Source organism: Anser cygnoides, chromosome 13 (genome assembly GCF_040182565.1).
Source record: "Anser cygnoides isolate HZ-2024a breed goose chromosome 13, Taihu_goose_T2T_genome, whole genome shotgun sequence".
Taxonomy (NCBI): Eukaryota; Metazoa; Chordata; class Aves; order Anseriformes; family Anatidae; genus Anser; species Anser cygnoides.
In genome coordinates, this window is record NC_089885.1 from 7096936 (window position 1) to 7114732 (window position 17797).

Consider the following 17797-nt stretch of genomic DNA (forward strand, 5'->3'; position numbering starts at 1 on the left):
CATTAGGTACTGGAAGGCTGCTGTAAAGTCTCCCCAGAGCTTTCTTTTCTGCAGAACAGCCAGTCAGCGTCCAGCAGAGCCAGCAGCCAGGATCATCACAAAATCCTGCTCAAACCTGGTCTATAAGGACGGCTGCTGCTCCCCAAACAAGGCATCCGCAGAGAGATAGAAGCAGACCAGAGGCCAGGGGACAGCTACAGCACCAGCACGAGGACCGGAATTGCAAAGTCTCGGCTGAGAGCAGAGCAGCTGGGTGTTGTAGGAAAACACTGCTTTGGGATGAACACATTGGCACTGGAAGAATGTCAGCAGAAAAGTTGGGGATTAGGTGAGAAATCTCACACCATCTTTGGAAGGTATTCAGAATGCCTCTCTAGCAACACCTTATCTTTGAAATTACTTGGAGATTGAACTTCACCCCTTCTACGAGCTGAAGTCACTGATACCAAAAACATGACCTTAAGCTAAGAAACCTGACCTTACAGTGGCTCAGACGGAGCTTTCAACAACTTAACACAGACAGCTTTACAGTTAGATGTTACTGAGTGCCCCAAATGTAATAACAAGAAACAGAGAAAACAACTACTCAGCTTCCAGAGACGGAAGGAAATAGAATCACTGAACGGCTTGGGTTGGAAGGGACCTTAAAGATCACCTAGTTCCAACCCCCTGCCACCAGCCCAAGTTGCTTCAGTCCCCATCCAGCCTGGCCTTGGGCACTGCCAGGGATGGGGCACCCACAGCTCCTCTGGACAACCTGTGCCGGGGCTTCATCACCGTCACAGTCAAAATTTTTTTCCTCATACCTAATCTAAAGCTATCCACTTTTAGTTTAAAGTCATTATGCTTGCCCTATTGCTACACTCCCTGATAAGTGATGAAAAGCTAGAGTAGCAGGGCAGGAAGTCAAGTTTGCTGGACAAGCGGCTACCTCAGGTCGCCTTAGCATTTTACCTGTCATTGCACTGCTGTGCAGCAACGTTCTGCAGGTCAGGAAAGCGTGGTGCTCAACTACTGCAGATGCGCAAATGAAGTACAGGGGAGATAAACAATGACTGAAGTATGTGTAATAATGAGCAGTCTATCCAAGGACTAATGTGTTTGTGTAAGAAACATGGCATTAAAGAACAAAAGCATTTGCATGCAGCACAATCGGAATGTATGCTGCTGTTAGTAGATGGACCTTGAGGTATGTACCAAAACATCAGTAAAATAATTAAGGCAGTAAGAAGCACATGAGTATAAAGCTCGAGTATAATGCTTAAAGAACCAAATAAACATGTGTGCAGACATCTGTGTACATGTACAAGTGTGCTGCAGAGCACCTCTATGGTAGCTACAGAGTTTAACACCACCGCCAGCTGTGGTTACTGCCGGGAGCGTGCCCAAAACCCAGGATCGCTTCCTGCAGACGGTTGTACCAGAACAGGACAGATGTGAGTTACTCCGCTGGGCACAGCCGAGCCTGCCCGGTGCTCAGGAGAGATGGGAGCACCGCCAGTTACACCCAGCGGGTGAGACGCTGCTACCACTCCTACCCCTTCCCAAACCAGCCGTTCTTGGAGCACCAGAAGCGGCCTGCGAAGGAGGCACTCTGTTAGTGTCAGCAAATCCGCCTCACCTCACCCTCCATCTTGTTCCACCCACCTTGGGGCATTTCGATGAGCACCGAACGAGAGAGGCAGCCCGGAGGTCTCACACACGACACAAGCCTTCCCGAGCAGCCCCCCCGCCGCCCCACCAGACACCACCGGCGGCCTCCCGGCACCCCGCGAGGGGAGGTGCTCCGTGCAGAGGCAGCCTGCCGCCGGGGACGTGTGTGCGCCGGGCAGCAGTGACTGAACCGACCGGGACCGACCGCTCGGCGGCCACTTCTGGACTAAAGCTCCCCGCAGCCCCTCCCGGCTGCCTCCGGGACTCTCCCGGGGCCCTCCCGAGGCCCGACTCGGGCCCGCCCGCACGCAGCGCAGGCCACCCGCCCGCCCGCCGCGGGGGACTCGCCCCCACCCCCGGCCCAGCCCGGCCCGGCCCGCATTTACTCACCGCCCGGCCCCGACCCCGGCCCCGGCCCCTGCCCGCGCCCGGCCCCGCCGCGGCCGCCCTCGGCGAACATCGGCGCCGCGGCCCCTCCGCGCGGCTCGCCCAGGCCTCCCATTGGCTGCCGCGTCGCTAGGGGGCGGGCGGGCCGCGCGCACGGCACGCCGGGACAGCGGCGGCGGCGGCACCCGCGGGCGGCCCTGAGGGGCCCGGCCCGGCCCCGCCCCGTGGCGGCTGCGCCCCGGGACGGGCGGGGCTGGGGCACCTCACCTCCCCGCTCCTCCTCCTCCTCCTCCTCCTCCTCCTCCTCCACGGCATCAATTAATAAACTTATTTATTTGTTTGTTTGTTTGTTTATTTGTATCGCAGACACGGGCTTCATCCAGCCGGCGGGGCAGCAAGCAGGGGAGCCGCTCCTCGCCCCCTTCCCCGTGGCGCTGGGGCAGGACGGCCGGGCCGTCCTCACCCCGCGGCCTCCCAGCGCACCCAGTGCTCGGTTCCCAGTCACCGCGAGGCAGAGCTGGGGACGGGCACACTCTGGAACAAGGGATAGTGATGCGGTTTAGTGGAGGGCTTGGTAGTGTTAGGTCAGAGGTTGGACTCGATGATCTCAGAGGTCTCTCCCACCCTGGATGATGCTGTGGTTCTGTGCGGGCAGGCACGGTCTCACACCAGGAATGGCCCTGTCAGGTCCAGAGGTGTCTCCTGAAAGCGGCGCCCCAACTGCGAGCACCACCTCCACCCAAGGCACAAAGAGAGGGAGGAAGAGCAGGTCAGTGCCAGGGCGCAGATGCTCAGCAAGGGATCCCCTGCTAGATGCTCTGTTTCCACCTAGACTATGTTCTCCAGCCACACAATCGGCAGAAGGGTGTTATCTCCACCAGCCTGAGTCTCTGTGGCGTTTCTGGCACCGAGGAGGTGGTCGGAGCTTGTAATCCCGGCAGCAGACAGGGGCTCCCTGGTGGCTGCAGGCCTACACATCCAGGGGTACTGCTGCTGGGCACCCAGCGTGATAGCCGCCTGTTCCGGATCTGCTGTCCCTTGTGGTTCTGTGCCAGGCACAAACACTGTCCATGGCTTGGCCTGCTGTGGGGCTGTGGGCAGCAGAACAGCGGTGGATGCACGAGTCAGCAAGCTCGGGAAGCAGCAAGAGGCCCACTTGCAAAGCATCTCCGTTCACAGTGGGTATTCGCACGTGATGCGCTGCAGGAAGCACACGTGAGGGAGGCAGAGGATGGCTTCAGCATCGTCAGATGCTCAGCAAGGACAGGTCAGCTTTGCAAAGCAACAGCTGTTGGAGCTCACGCAGCAAACACATCTTGCAGACAGATGATGCACTGATCCCCAGAACTGAATCAGACTGGATCCACCCACTAGATCCACCTGCAAGGCACCAGTTCACACACACAGAGCCAGGTCTATTCTATACGAGCCTTATCTCAGGCTCTTCCCCTAACATGCAGCCAGGAACAGGATCTGATGAGTGGTGTTTGGTCTCAGGCCCTTCCCAGGCAGAGAGATGAGTGCCACAGAGTGCCCACTGTTTTTTGTTTGTTTTTAATAGAGCACTTTTTTTTTTTCTCTTCCTCTGGTATGGGGATGGCCTCAGAACCAAGGCAGGTTCTGCACGCATACAGGATATGGCCTTGAGCCTTCATATCTACTAGCAGGGCAACTGACAGAGGTAGAAGCAACTGCTATTTTATGCATTGCATCCTCATTTTCACATTAGAGTGAGTTCTTAGCTAAGAAACCTGTTTCAAGGGAAAAATTATTACTATGTGGATTAAATGGATGTGATTTAACAAAAAACAATTAAATGTTATCATAGCCTCTGGCAGGGCCAGCAGTCTGGCCATCACCACAGTGAGACGACATGCACAAGTGCTGTGTGCACCCACCTTGTGAGTCAGTGTAGAGGGACCTTTGCAGTCCCATGACCAATCCTACAGCCTTGGTGGGACAAAGCAGCCCTTCTGCACAGGGTTTTCCCTGTCTCCAAGGTCTCCCTCCTTGTTAAAGCTCAGCATTCAGTCAGTTACTCATTAACTTGCTTTACAGCTCAAGCCAAACAGTGACAGCACAACCTGTGCTGCCCTGCACTTCTCCCAGGCATGCAGTGCCTGGGGCTGTTCAGGACTTGCTCTGGTGCAGGTACAGCTGCTGCTGAAGAACAGCAGACCCCTGACTGCATCCCCTGCACCACAGCAGGGACCCCAGGCCCATACCCCTCACGTCTGCCTGGGGCGAGTGCAGCCTGGGGGTGGGATGAGCCTGCCACCTCTCCAGATGCAGGACTGATTGCAGTCAGGGGACAGGTTTGGAGGACAATCCAGACTGCATCTGTAGGATTTTGAGTTTGATTTAAGTAGGGCAGTGATTGGGAGCACATGTGGTCCTGGACAGATTTAGGATGCGCACACGTCTCCCAGTCTCTACTGCATCTGGCCAAGGGGCCAAGGGCAACAAAGCCAACACAGTGAGAGCAGCCCTGCCCCAGGTGCCGGGGGACCTGACCCAGACAGCTGACTCTACAGGCAGAGGCGAGTGCAGACGGACCCCAGGTATGGACTGGGGAATCCAGGCAGCAAAAGGTGAAGGATCTTAGCCTGTGGATTGGGTGCCAAGGGCTTGGTCCCAGCAGACACAAGGCTGTTCTTGCTGAGGCTCTCCAAGCAAAATTTAACATGCGCTATGCACCTGCAATTTGGGCTGCCCTGGAGCTGGTGCAAAACCAGCTGTGCTGGCCATGCTGTCGTCTGGGAATTAGCATCCAGACCTGTCCCACCCTGTCCGTGATCTCCTCCACAGCCGGCGGGCCCTGAGTTCATGGTTGTGGTGGAGGAGATAACCCAGAAAGCCAGTGATTGCTACTCCTTACCACGTCAGTCCTGGAGCCGCAAGCAGGACACAGTAGGAAGGGATTTGGTGCCTCTGCCGGGGAAACGGTGGCGATTGCCCAAGTGAAGGAGGACTCTCTTCTTTACACTGGCAGCTAGCTGGGAGAACTGCAGCCGCACATCCTTCTGCCAGCAGGAGTAGAGCAGGGGGTTCAGGAGGGAGTTGCACAGTCCCAGAAGCCAGAGGTAGCTCTCAATGACTTTGTAGGGGAAGCACTCGGTACACACAGTTTGCACAATGCTGGCGATGAAGAACGGCAACCAGGACAGCGCGAAGCACCCGATGAGGATAGCCACGGTGCGCAAGGCCTTCATGTCACTAGTGGTGTGGGGTGGGGGGCAGCTCCCAGCCAGCCCTGCGTGTTCTACTTCACGGATATGCTGCACATGCACAGAGGCAATTTTCAACATGTCACAGTAGAGGTAAATGAAGAGAAACAGTGCTGGAAAGAAGCCGATGCAGGAGACAGTAAGCATGTAGGTGGGGTGGAAGACTCCAAAGAAGGAACACTTTTCCTGGGCAAAGATCTTCTGAAAGACTGGGACAAACACTGGGAGGAAGCCAATGATGGCAGCAAGCAGCCAGAGCCCCACCAGCTGCACCCCAACCCGCAAACCCGTGACCAACTGGAAATAGTGGAAAGGCTTTCTGATTGCCAAGTGCCTGTCACACGCAACCAGAGTCAAGGATAGGATAGAAGCAGCAGAAGAGGAAGTCACAAAAGCCATTCGCAGGACACAGAAGATCTGGGGTGGATAAAAGGGCTTGGAAAACTCATCCATGACCAGACCCATGACCGTAAAGCCAACCATGGCATCTGCGACAGCGAGATTAAGGACAAAATAGTGTCCCTTGTAGCCACTCTTCTGGATAAGGCGAAGAAGGACGATAGCCACCAGTACGTTGGCAGTGATGATGAGCGAGGCCAGAACAGCAAGGATGGTTCCCAGTGCCGAGCTAGCCATGTCTGGCCACTGTGGGGCACAGCCTGAAAGTTGTGCGTCTCCAACACGATTCTAGAGCATCCCTCACCTGGTACTTCTTGGTACGTACAGCTCAGCAACCAGGCAGCAGCGGGCGCAGCCCCTCACTCTCCAGGTAGTGCAGTGAGAGCACTGGGTGCAGTGGTGTCTCGGGCTGAGGAGCAGAGCTCTGCTGTGCAGCTGCCTGCTGGAAGGGACTGGCGCACTCACGGCACCCGCTGTGCCCACGCAGGTCCCTCCCCTTAAGCCACGTTTCCAGACAACCCTGGAGCAGGAGGGTGAGCAGAGAGCACCTGGGCAGGAAGCCCGTGCACGGCCAGGCTGACGCTGCTCTCCTCACAAACAGCCCACTCATGCTCCCCTGGCTCCCTGCCCCACTGGCAGCACAGCAGCCCCTGCACAGGTTTCTTCAGCATCTCCTGCCCCAGGGCTGCCCACACCGTTGTTGGCCTTTCTAACATCTCCTGCAGCGTGACCGTGAGACCTGCTTGGAGGCCACAGTCCACTCTGGCACTAGGATCGTACCCCAGCCGCTCCCCCCTGTCCAGCAGTGCTGCTATGATGGCACATCGGGAGGTGGGCACTCCCAGCCAAGCACCAAAGACCTGAGCAGAGACAATGCCCTGCTTTGACCCAAGTGCTAACGAAGGAGAACAAGCAGTAACAATTGTACAACCCTCACGGGATGCAGAGGTGGCACAGCTCATGGGCCTTCCTTTCTGCAGGGTCACTGCCAGACCTAGGGCAGCCTCTTCCCCTGAGACCAAGGAAACAATACTGATCCCTTTACACAAAGTGCCACGAGCCACCTCTCCTGCCACGTGAGCTGGAAAAATTAAAGCTGCAAGGAAACAGGGAAGGGTTAAGACTTCCTCTGTCAAATAGCAATCTGAGGAGAGCAGGCTGCTGGGGAGAGGCTGAGAGTAGAACCAGGGGCAGGACATGGCCAAGGACACGGCTTTGACACCAGCCAAGGGCAGAGCATGGTACAGGGCAGGTTGTGGATACTGCAGCAGGAAGGATGCAGCAAACATATAAATTGAGGCCACTGTGAACAGAACCATGGGCCGGTGATGACCCTGGGTCTGCACTGCACAAAAAGCCATGGGGAAGAACTCTGGTGTCCTTACAGCCTCCTCTTTTTTCCTGTCCAAGTGAATTGATTCTCCCCAGCCTCTCTCCCACCAGGCTGCAGGACCCCTCCTGACACCTTATTGTATAGATGCTGATTACTTCTTTCCTTGATCACCTTCCCCAGAGCCCTTGGGGTCACCCCAGAGAGGGAGGGCTAGACACTTGGAAAGAGGTAACAGCAGGTCTGGGCTCAGAGGTGCAGCCAGTCCCCAGCATGGTGCTGTAACTCCATGGACAACAGGGTGGCAGTAATACTCCAGAGCCACCTTGTTACCCCTGCCCAGCCTTTGTGGCCCTGGACCATGGGGAGTCTCATATAAAGAAACATTTGGGGTGCCTTAGGCCTGATGAGGGGGGAAGGTCCAAATTCCACAGCATGGGATCAAGGGGGACAGGAAGTTAGAGAAATGGCAGGACAGCTTGGAGAGAAAGCACAAACAGAAACTGGAGCGGCTTCTTCCCTGTGGATGCATCCTTGCTCTGTCCCATGTGTAACTCCTGGTGATAGGGCAGGCCTGCTCTGCAGGGGCTCCTCCACCCCACTTCAGAAGGACTCAGCAGGTGTTTTCACGAGACCATCGCTTAGCAGCACAGACCTCAAGTCGTGAGACCACAGCTGGCTCAGCAGGTATCACGGGCAGCAATTCCTCCTTCCCATAGTGCCAGTTCGTATTTCTGCTTCACGATAGCCCCCGCAGCCCACCACCGCCCGCTTTCCCTGTTATGACCTTGAATACTCTAGAAAGATGCCTCAGCACACAAGCACACTGCAAAATGGCACAGCCACTGAAGGCAGAGCTGGTAACGCCTTCAGGGCATGAACACGGCCAACACAGAGCGGAGCAGCTGTGGCCCCGGTAGCTCAGGTACCCCTGCTTCCTGAGGCAATTACAGGATCCACATCAACACGTTTGACTAACTAGGTACACAGACCACTCAGCCACACTCTCACATACTACTTGGTATGGCTAAGAAAACGTGAAAAAACACCACCACATACACTTGAGAGAATAAGACCCATTTAGGGAGTTCTTCCAGGAAGAACAACCTGAGGCAACCAACCTCCTTAGAAAACGCTAAATTTCTAACAGCACTAGCCACTTGCACAAGCAGTTACCACTGAGGTTTAAGGGTTGGGATTCTTGGTTTCTTTTTTGTTTTTGAAACACCTGGCCAAATACTCGTCTTTCACCAACTGAGAAACCCAAAGGGACTCAGCTTTTCTTCCCTGTTGGCTGCAAAGGTAAGATGCTTTGGGGGTGAAGGGCTTTATGAGCACCTTCAGAAAACAGCTAGCACTGTGGTAAGGCACATAATGCGAGGCAGTGCTCACAACCAGCCTTCACCTCAGTGCCACATCCGCAGAGATCACCACCACCATACAGTTACTTGCAGTTACTATTGAAAAAGTTAGGCAGAGTGACGTGTGGCAACATTTTTGACAGACAGTGCAGTGGAATATAGGAGGTTCCACTTAAATACGAGACAAAACTTTTTCATGGTGAGGGTGACAGAGCACTGGAACAGGCTGCCCAGGGGGGTTGTGGAGTCTCCTTCTCTGAAGACATTCAAAACCCACCTGGACACATTTCTGTGTGACCTGATCTAGGTGTTCCTGCTCCAGCAGGGGGACTGGACTAGGTGATCTTTCAAGGTCCCTTCCAATCCCTAACATTCTGTGAAAGCTCAGGAAAGGGACATCTCAAGGGGCTGAGGACCACTCAAGCAAGTGGAAGGAGCATCTCCAAAGCCATCTGGGGAAGCTGATCCAATGGAAAGATGGGGGAAAGAAGAGCCTCTCATCAGCCCCTCGCAATGAAAAATACAAACAACAAAGTGGCCATGGATACATTCTTTATGCATTTCTGAGGAGCTCCTTGTGGCAGCCTGAAGAACAAAGACAGGTTAGCAACAGCCGATAGCAAAGAACTGTCACGTGTCCAGTCCAAAAATTAACAATAGCCATATAGCATGGAGTTGCACAGAAGAAACTGCTCCAGAACTGAAGTTACAGGAACACCAAAGAAAACCAAAAGAATTTACGGAACTGAAGTTAAATTACATCTCTCAAATGGACTCATATTCATTCCATCACGTAACTATTTATTTACTTGTAATGTTTAGAAATTCTCTTGAAGAGTAAAGCAAGGTGAAGCATATGCATGTTGTCCATTTCCTTCAATCCACTGTTCCCAGTCTCTGGTATCTTGCGGTTTAATTCTGAAACCAATCCTCCCAGCCCTACGAGAAGGAGCTGTGGCCCTGTAGGAATACCTACAGGCTACTACTCTGTTCATGGCATGATTTAAGTTCAGGTGTTTACTGGAGTCAAATTCCTTATGCATTCAGTTAGTACAGTACACCTAGGTCTTTGCAAAACCACAGCGAACAATTCCCTCAGTTCAGCTGAACATCCCTTGTGCAATTTGCACAGTGAGTCTCAGCTTACAGCACTCGTGAACAGGAAGCATTGCTGTATGTCACAAGAGACCTTCATCCAAACTAAAGCTGCCCCATAAAGAAGGAAGGAAATAGGAAAACCTAAGCTGTTCGCTTTCATAGACATACACGTTAAAAAAAAAAAAAAAAAAGAGAATGATGAAAATAACCTGATGTGCTGCTTCACACTGGAAATGTTAGACCACCATTTTAAAGAAGTGGGGCATCTGAGTTCATTTTTAAATCAATTTACTTTGCTTTAAAAATAATATAAGCAATAAGGTTATGAGAGACTGAGGTTTTGCAAAACTAAGGTAACAATTTCCTGACAGTAACAAACCGTGTTTTAGAAGCTTTTATATTACAACAAAAGGTAAAAATTGATAAGGAAAAAAAAAATGTATTTGGAAAAAAAAAAAAGGATACATAGCGTGCAGAGAAAATACTTTATGTTCTCCCCAAGGGCAGACACACCATCTGCTCTGGAAAATATACCTGCTGTAAGTCTGCACAAACACAAACTCATACCATCCAGTCAATAAATAATTTAATGAGTTTACAGTTCTGCAAGAAAACATGACAGCACCCCTTTTCCAGCCTCCAGCCTCACCCCACAGGCACGGCAGAACAATGCACATGAGCCAAACAACAAACCACAGCTGCATCAAAAGGCCACTGGAATGCACAGATCTTCACAGAAGATATTGCTTCAGGCCCAGACACTTGTACACAGTTAATACTTGCTTCTGTGTGAAAAAAAACACATGCAGTACCTGCAATCAGCCTCTCAGTTATACTTCAGCCAGAACATGCTCCAGGGACCATGCATTTGGGGGAGGGGGAGAGTCCAGACCCACATGTACCAAAACATCAAAAGACGGGGATGGTGAAATGAAGAGGAAGGCTGCAGCAAAACACTGCTGCAAGTCTTGAAGATGACACCCATGGAATGAAGCCAGCTCTCAGAACGGGAGTCGCTTCAACTGCTCATACGTGATAAAAAACTGAAGAGAAAGTTAAGGAATTGGGACAGACAAATATATATAGCAGCTGCACTGGACCTCCCTCATAACCAGGCCATACCTGACAAGACAAGGCAGGTAGATCAGTACAGAAAACCCATGGGAAAGTCCCTCTTCCAGGCAGCATAAAGTGATCTCTAGAGGTGGAAGAGAGCTGTAGGAGAGCTACCAAGACAAGGAAGAAACCGACCCAGAAGCAAGCTGGGCCAGGCTTGCCAAGACCACTGAGAATGGGAGGTGACTCTAACCCCAGACTGGGACTTTCTAAATTTTGAATTCTTTAAAATAAGCTGTATACATGATTTCAGAGGGCCAGAAGGACCATTATAGCAATCCAGAAGTGCTGATTCTGCAGAGCAGAATTTCCTAAGGGCAGAAATTCTCCAGGCTTCCCCCCAAAAACAGGAGCCAATCCAGAAACTGCTGCACCTCTAGCAACTCAAGCCAAATGGAAAGTTTAAAGCCAAACACTTGAGAGCACTTACTTTACAGGAAAGTACCCATGCTGCTGCACTGGAAGTCCCTGCACTAGCCACTTACAGAGCTTTTAGAAGTAGCAGTCGCCACCAGTGGCATTTTTTGGCACTTGAACCATCTGCAGCCCATCAGTTTACATCTGTCCAAGCAGAACAGGGAGTTCACTTTGGGCTACTGTGAGGAAGACAAAGAGGTACACCGTCAGCGTGTCTGCTCTGAAATTCTACTTACAGCTTGTCTTCCCCTGCCTGTCCATGTTCACGGCCTCCCAGCAGCACACTGAAGGATACAATGATGTTCCAGGGACCGAGCCGAAGCCAGTTTGGCCAGAAACCTTTATAGAGTGCAAAGAATCCCTCGCTCTTCCATGTCTGGGAAGAGAGAAGAGACACCAGTTATGAGACACAGCTCGGGCCCAGTCACAGATACTGCAGAGAGCCAAAGGCCCAGGGAGGACCTCTGCTGTGGGAACACCTGCAGCATGCTTTCAGCAAGTCCATGTGTTGCGGATGAATTCATTGTGGCAGGCATGGTAAACATCCTTCACAGAGTGCAATATCCTTAACACAGAACAGCTCCAAGCTTCCTGGCACACTACGCAGTACAGTCCTATCAAGTCCATGCTCTGCCCGTCTCCCTAATGCCATGTGTGTCACTGAGCACATGTTCGAGCTGGTGTCCACGAGTACCCCCAGGTCCTTTTCTTCAAGACTGCTTCCCAGCTGGGCAGCCCCCAGCATGTCCTGGGGTTGTTCCTCCCCACGAGCAGGACTTTGCACCTCTCCTTGCTGAACTTCAGACGGTTCCTGTCAGCCCGTTTCTCCAGCCTGTCCAGATCCCTCTGGATGGCAGCACGGCCCTCTGGTGAAGCAGCCACACACCCCACTTCCGTGTTGTTTGCAAATTTACCGAGGGTGCAGTCTGCCTCCTCATCCAGACCATTAACCAAAATGTTGAATGGGAATGGACACAGTTTTGACTGCTGGGGTACTACGCTCGTTACTGGCCTCCACCTAGACTTTGTACCACCGACTACTACCCTCCGGGCCTGGATGATCAGCCAGTGTTTGATCCACCTCACTGCTCATCCAGCCCATATTTCAACAGCTTGAATTTGGCAAGTCTCTAAAAAAAAAAGGGATTTGCCCACCTGTTACCTCCTTACCTTCACGAGACCATCCAGAGTGCCCTTATAGAGCTCCACACTGCCCACTATTGCTCGCTGGTTCATCATCCGTGTCCGCACCACATCCACAGGGTTGGAAGCAATGGCCCCAGCCAGCCCACATGTAAAACTGGAACTATATTTACACGAAAACATCAGAGAGGAATAGCTGAGTATGGCCAATCTGGCTCAGAAAGGCCGTGACATAAGCACAAGAGTATCTTTCACTGAATGTTATAAACGGTGTTTAGCAATAAACATGAGCTATACTCTGTTCCCACCCAGAAAAAGGAATCATACCACTCTGAGACCCCATAGAGCTAAGGAAGGTAAAAACTCAGTTTCATCTGATTAAGTCCCTGTCAGAGCCCACTGCCAGGTCTCCGCAGGGGCATTCTGCAGTCCAGCAAGGGTTTCTTCGTGCTGACAAGGTGACACAGACCTGGAGGCAGCCTCTTGGAAGTGCACATCCTTCTCCCCAGAGCAAACATTTCTTCATGGCAGGGAAGGAGGGAGGAAGACCAAAGACAGCAAGAGGGAGCATGCAGCTGCTAGTCTCCTCCCTGCACATATGGTCTAGTGCTTGTCACCTTCAGCCCACAGCAGGCAAACCCAACAGAAGCACTGCAGCACCTCCAGCTAAAGTGTCCACTAGAAGAATAATAGGAAAATGTAGGTGAAGAAAGATTTTGGGAGGTCTCTAATCCACCCCTTGTTTAGAGCAGGGCTGACTTCAAAACGAGGTCAGGTTGCTCAGGGTCTTCTCTTGGTCAGTTTTGCAAATCTCTGTTTCACAGAACTCTTACAGCAATGGCTGCATGCTGACACTGTCTGCAGAGATGAGCACCTAGGAGTGGAGCAGCTCTTTTAACTGACTGCTACACAACCAAAACTCCTGCCCTGTTTGTACCAGGGCAGAGACATGGAGCAACAGCATTTCTGGTCATCAGTGAGCTAAATTCAAGCTGTAATTTCACTTCACCAAAAGGATTTGTTAGGTTCCTTTCTTGAGGGAGGTCTCTCTAGGGACACTTGCTGGGCACCCTGAGCTGCTCCAATCACCACACCAGATCTCTCAGAAGTATTGAGCTTGTTCTTGGCAGCTCCAGAGCACTTTGCTCTATAAACAGATCTCGCTCCAAATCCCAGCTTGCTCCTCTGCTCCACATACCCTGCCAAGCCTGGAGAGTCCAGCAGCTGCAGCAAATACTCACATGAAGTGGGCAAAGATTGTATCGCCCATCAGGCCTGACAGAATTAAGTGCTTCTTGGTGATGTCATAGACTGGCAGTTCCACCCCAACCACGATGGCAGCTCTCTGGGCTGTTGGGACAACACCCTGCAGAGCACAAACATCAGTCACAAGCACAGTTTGCTGCCTGGAGGCCTGCAGCTAGTATAACATCTCTCCCCACCCCCCTGTCAAGAGCCTTTCTCTGACTATCTACCTGGTATCCTCCTTGCCCTGTCTCGCAGCTGCAGCTTTTGAGGTGGACCAGCTCACTGTCTCCCAGCATTAACTCCAAAGCTAAAAAGGATTCTTCCATCCTGCACCGCGACAGTTTTACCCCAACTAGATTAACCAGATGTTGCTTCTCTCCTCTCAGTCACTAACACACAGGAATTAGGCTACAATTTACTCATCTTCCCTCACTGAACAGTACCCAGGGATTTCAACACCAAAAGAGATCCTGCACCACAAAACCAGCAGCTGTTTAGAGAACCAGATGGGGTCCTCCCAGGACCAGGGCCTCCTTGCTACACAACAGCAACTAGATTTTGCTTTGTTAGGACTGTTGATTTAGGAGATGACCGTGTATTACAAAAGTTGCCAGTGGCAGGACATTGATCTGGGAGCTGACAAAACAATTACTGGAAAGAACAAGCACGAGCTTAGGTAAGCGCTATGTTCCATCTGGGAAATAACGTAGCAACCACCACCCTCAGGAAACAGGTAAAAGCACCTACAATTCCACTGAGTACCAGATCACAGAGAACACAGCAGCAATGCAGAGCTTGGCCATTTCACAGGAACTCTAATATCACCTGAGTAATTCAGGGAAACCCATGTTATCATGACAAAGCTTCCCAGTCACTGGAACCAGGAACAACTCTTCAGTGTGCCAAACTATGAGCCAGCCCACCAGGACAGCCAACTTTCTCAGCACACAAAACCAAAATACTAAGAAGTACTTTACAAATTTATGGCTCCCATTCTGCCCAGCCAGCTGAACTTATGCAGCATCTGACAGCCTCCCTTTCGGGAGACTGTTGCCTACAGAAAAGCACTGTGATTATGGAGTTCCCATACTTGACATCGCAACTAGGCAGACTGATGGATAACAGCATCTGTAAAACTTGTAATGGAAGGATAGAGTGAGAATCTTTTACAAAAATCTAAAGAACTACTGCCAAAATCCAAACAGTACAGCCTGAGTACTGGTACGTTTCATCAATCTTCATCTTTATGCACACTAGCTTTAATCCTGGGAACCAGGTCTGCCTGGCCCAGTGCTGATGCTGCCTAGCACAGACCCAGTCTCCACCACAGACATGTTTCTGTTTGTCTGGCAACCAGAAGCAGGACTTCAGTACCATCCTTGGCTCACAGTTCTCCTCAAGAGCTACACCTGAAGCCAGAGCAGGAGTAGCAAACAAGCTGATGAAGTTAATTCTGCCACTGGTGGGTGGTTTCCGTCAGGTGGTGCTCACCCTCCAGAGGCCTCGGGTACCCTCCTGCTGGTAGATATCGATGAAGCTGCCAATCATGCCACCCTGGAATAAACTGCCTTGAGCCTGCATTCGAATCTGAAAGAAATGCACAAGCCAGTGGGAGAGCATCAGTGTCTGCCGAGGGGGACGAGGACAGCAGCTCAATGGACTTCCTGGCGGAAAGAAGTAATGGGGAAACTTACAGCAGACACTGCTATCCCACTATCCACACGATCTCTCCCTGCAAACCATGCAGCAGATGAGGGCAGGCAAGCAGCAGGAACAGCAACAGGGTGGAAGGGCAGTGAAAAATTCAAGCAACAGAGAGTGACAGGCATGGTCTTTCCCTTCTGAACGGAGCCCGAGAAGGTTGAACTACACAAGAGGGAAGTATGGGAAAGTTCTCCAGACTCTCTTCACAACAGGTAGGGCTGAACAGTATCAACAAAGCTAAACACAGTCATCAAAGGGAATGGAGCTGAGAAGGTCTGATGGCTGGCTGCCACCCCACTCACCTTTCCCAGGTAAGGTAACACAGCCTGGACCCCCCGCAGATTTCTTGATTTTTAGGAGCTGCTTTTTTTAAAAAAAAACTCTTTTTTATTGGCTCTGGGCTTCTATTCCCATTCTTAACAAGCCCAAATTAGTGAAAATGCCAGTAGTGGCTTAGAGAACATGTCACCGCAGCTGGGAAAGATGCATCTTCATTGGAAAGCAGGAGCACACAGCAAATCACGGGAAGCTGTCTCTGGCCACATATACTTCTTACCTTTAGCACATCTGTTGGATTGGCAAGTGCAGAGGAGATCACCCCTGAAACCACTCCACAGATTACATTGATTAACAACGTTTCATCTGCAACCAAGAAAAGAAAGTCAGATTCTGAAGATCTAGAGAGAAGGTGTACAGATTGTACTGAACAAGCAAGAAGCTCTAGAAAGAACAGAAAAGGTAAGTTCTCAAATCACATGGTAAAGCTGCACAAGCAGAAACTGTCAACTTATAATCAGCTCAAGGCAGACCTATCCCCACAACTGCCTCAGCTGCCAGAGATAGAAAGTAGAAGCTGAAACAGCAACACGCTGTCAGAGAGAAGTGGGTCTGACTGATGATTCTAGCTGATCAGACCAGGAAGACCTCTACACATGAAAATTCTAAACAATTATCTGAGATTTCAGTGCCCAGTGACACACTTCTCACAGTAGAGAACAGCAAGACAGAGGTAGACAAAGTGGGGCAACTAAACATTTCTGAAGGCAACCTGATACAAATTAGTTTTAACCTGGAGCACCAGCTGGCCACACTCTGAATATGCGGCCACCTTGAGAAAACAGAGAGTAGGTGACCCAGGCAGAGAACGTTAGATGCAATTAGTCCCAGAGGAGAAAAAAAAATCTAAGACTGCCAGGCCCAGTATTAGAGTGGTAGTTATGTTGGAAGAAGGTATGGCCCTTTGCTGGTACTGACCACCGCACTTTCCAGAGGAGACCAGGCCACTGGCTGCCCCAGGCCTGTAGGAAGACAAATATTCAAACAACAGTACTCACAACTGGAAATGCTGCAGCAGCAAGTGAGGAGAGGTGTGCAGCCCAGCGTATGTGTGTAGAGCCATACACAGGAAGAGGCTGGGTTGTTTTGTTGTGTTTTTTTTTTTTTTTTGGGGGGGGGGGTGCTCTGAAACCCAAAACAGAGTTAAAGGCTGGGGAAAGTAAAGATCTGTCCGGAGGGGCAGGTGTTTGGCTTAGGGATCATTTCTGTGACTGTGGGCAGTGCCAAGCACAGCGAGACTCAAATCTATATTGAAACCTGTGCTTGCTGTTGTTATACAAACAAAACACACAGCAGAAAATGAAAACAACTCCATTTCTTTGTCGGTTTGTAGCTGGGAAAGGCAGAGAAAGGAACGAGCAAGACCACACGGAACAGAAAGCACAAGGCTTCGTGCTGCACCTCCTGCGAGAAGAGACGTGCCTGCACCGACACCGACACGCTGCCCGACACCGACCTTCCAAGCGATCCACGAACAGCCGCTTCAGGCTCTGGTAAATGCCGATCTTGATGGTGCCGTAGGACGCCTGCCTCAGCAGCGCAGGGGCGATCCTGAGCGGGGGAACAAACGAGCCCCGGCTGAACCCTGCCCTCGCAGGCCCCACGCGCAGGTAACCCCCCGCCCGTCGGAGGCAGGGCCCGTGCCCCCGGCGCCCCAGAGCAGCTCCGATGCCCTGAGGAGCGCGGCTCCGGGTCCGAGGCAGCGCCTCCAGGCCCCCTGCGGCGCCCAGCGGCAGCCGCCGCCCCGGTCCCCCCGGTCCCCCCGCTGCTCCCCCCCGGGGCCCCCCGCGAGCAGGGCAGGCCCGGGCCGGCCGGGGCCCCGCCGCTTACCCCGAATAGAGGGCGCGGCCGCCTTCCTCGCGGCAGATGCGGAACAGGGCGTGGAACATGCCCCGGTACCGCACCTCGCGGAACCGCGCGTCGGCGCTCTGCCCCTGCACCTGCAGCCGCGTCTTGGTCAGGTCCACGGGGAACGTGCCTGCGGGGACAGCGCCCGTCAGCGAGCCGGCACCGGCACCGCGCCTCCCGCCCGCCCCGCCCCGCCTCGCCTCACCGAACTCGGCCACGATGGAGGCGAGCCCGCCGTACACGAAGGGTTTCCAGCTCAGCGCGGACATGGCATGGCGGGCCGCGGGCCGCCCCGCCGCCGGAACCGGACCGAGAGCGGAACGGGAACGGGAACGCGAACGGGAACGGAACGGGAACCGCCCCGACACGGGCGGCGCGCGCAGCCGGCGGCCGGCGCCCCCTGCCGGTGCACCGGGGCCGGCACCGAGCTGGGGCCGCGGCTCCGTCCACCCCCCCCCCAATCTCCCCCGTCAGGGGGGCCCGGCCCCGACCGCGCACCCCCCGGAGCCGTCCCCGCTTCCCTGCGCGCC

At 52.8% G+C, this 17797-nt stretch overlaps 3 protein-coding genes across 8 annotated transcripts in view; all 3 read right to left on the bottom strand.

Annotated features, from left to right (window-relative positions):
* ENOX2 (ecto-NOX disulfide-thiol exchanger 2) overlaps positions 1-2168 on the bottom strand; it is a 50674-nt gene extending 48506 nt beyond the window's left edge. For both annotated transcript variants that reach the window (XM_067005103.1, XM_067005102.1), the window contains exon 1: positions 2044-2168. In XM_067005103.1, the coding sequence (XP_066861204.1) occupies positions 2044-2155 (112 nt within the window). In that variant the 5' untranslated portion in view covers positions 2156-2168. The remainder of the gene's footprint in view (positions 1-2043) is intronic.
* A 2339-nt stretch (positions 2169-4507) lies between these two features.
* On the bottom strand, positions 4508-9783 carry GPR119 (G protein-coupled receptor 119). Its single transcript, XM_067005291.1, has one exon. It carries the CDS (start codon positions 5901-5903, stop codon positions 4923-4925), a length of 981 nt encoding a protein of 326 aa, XP_066861392.1. The 5' UTR covers positions 5904-9783; the 3' UTR covers positions 4508-4922.
* A 241-nt stretch (positions 9784-10024) lies between these two features.
* SLC25A14 (solute carrier family 25 member 14) lies at positions 10025-17635 on the bottom strand. 5 transcript variants are annotated; one of them, XR_010834881.1, is made up of 10 exons: positions 17473-17632; positions 17250-17397; positions 16876-16970; positions 15640-15725; positions 14871-14966; positions 13373-13497; positions 12159-12294; positions 11284-11364; positions 10358-10498; positions 10025-10240 (listed from the first exon to the last, which is right to left on the bottom strand). XR_010834881.1 is itself a non-coding variant. In XM_067005292.1 (10 exons), the coding sequence occupies exons 1-9, from the start codon at positions 17534-17536 to the stop codon at positions 11045-11047; spliced, it is 978 nt and encodes a 325-aa protein (XP_066861393.1). In that variant the 5' UTR covers positions 17537-17634; the 3' UTR covers positions 10025-10240; positions 11002-11044. The 5 variants fall into 5 exon arrangements, 2 of the variants coding, with proteins under 2 accessions (XP_066861393.1, XP_066861394.1); XR_010834880.1 differs by having other exon boundaries at positions 10352-10498; XM_067005292.1 differs by lacking the exon at positions 10358-10498 and adding an exon at positions 11002-11132 and having other exon boundaries at positions 11225-11364; positions 17473-17634.
* Positions 17636-17797: the final 162 nt, after the last annotated feature.

Coding starts and splice junctions, on each gene's coding strand:
- SLC25A14 (XM_067005292.1), bottom strand. CDS start 17,536: ATGTCCGCGCTGAGCTGGAAACCCTTCGTGTACGGCGGGCTCGCCTCC. Junction 16,971..17,249: donor GGCCGCGCCCTCTATTCGGG/GTAAGCGGCGGG, acceptor TCCCCCGCTCAG/GATCGCCCCTGCGCTGCTGA. Junction 15,726..16,875: donor GTTCGTGGATCGCTTGGAAG/GTCGGTGTCGGG, acceptor TCTTGGTTGCAG/ATGAAACGTTGTTAATCAAT.
- GPR119 (XM_067005291.1), bottom strand. CDS start 5,903: ATGGCTAGCTCGGCACTGGGAACCATCCTTGCTGTTCTGGCCTCGCTC.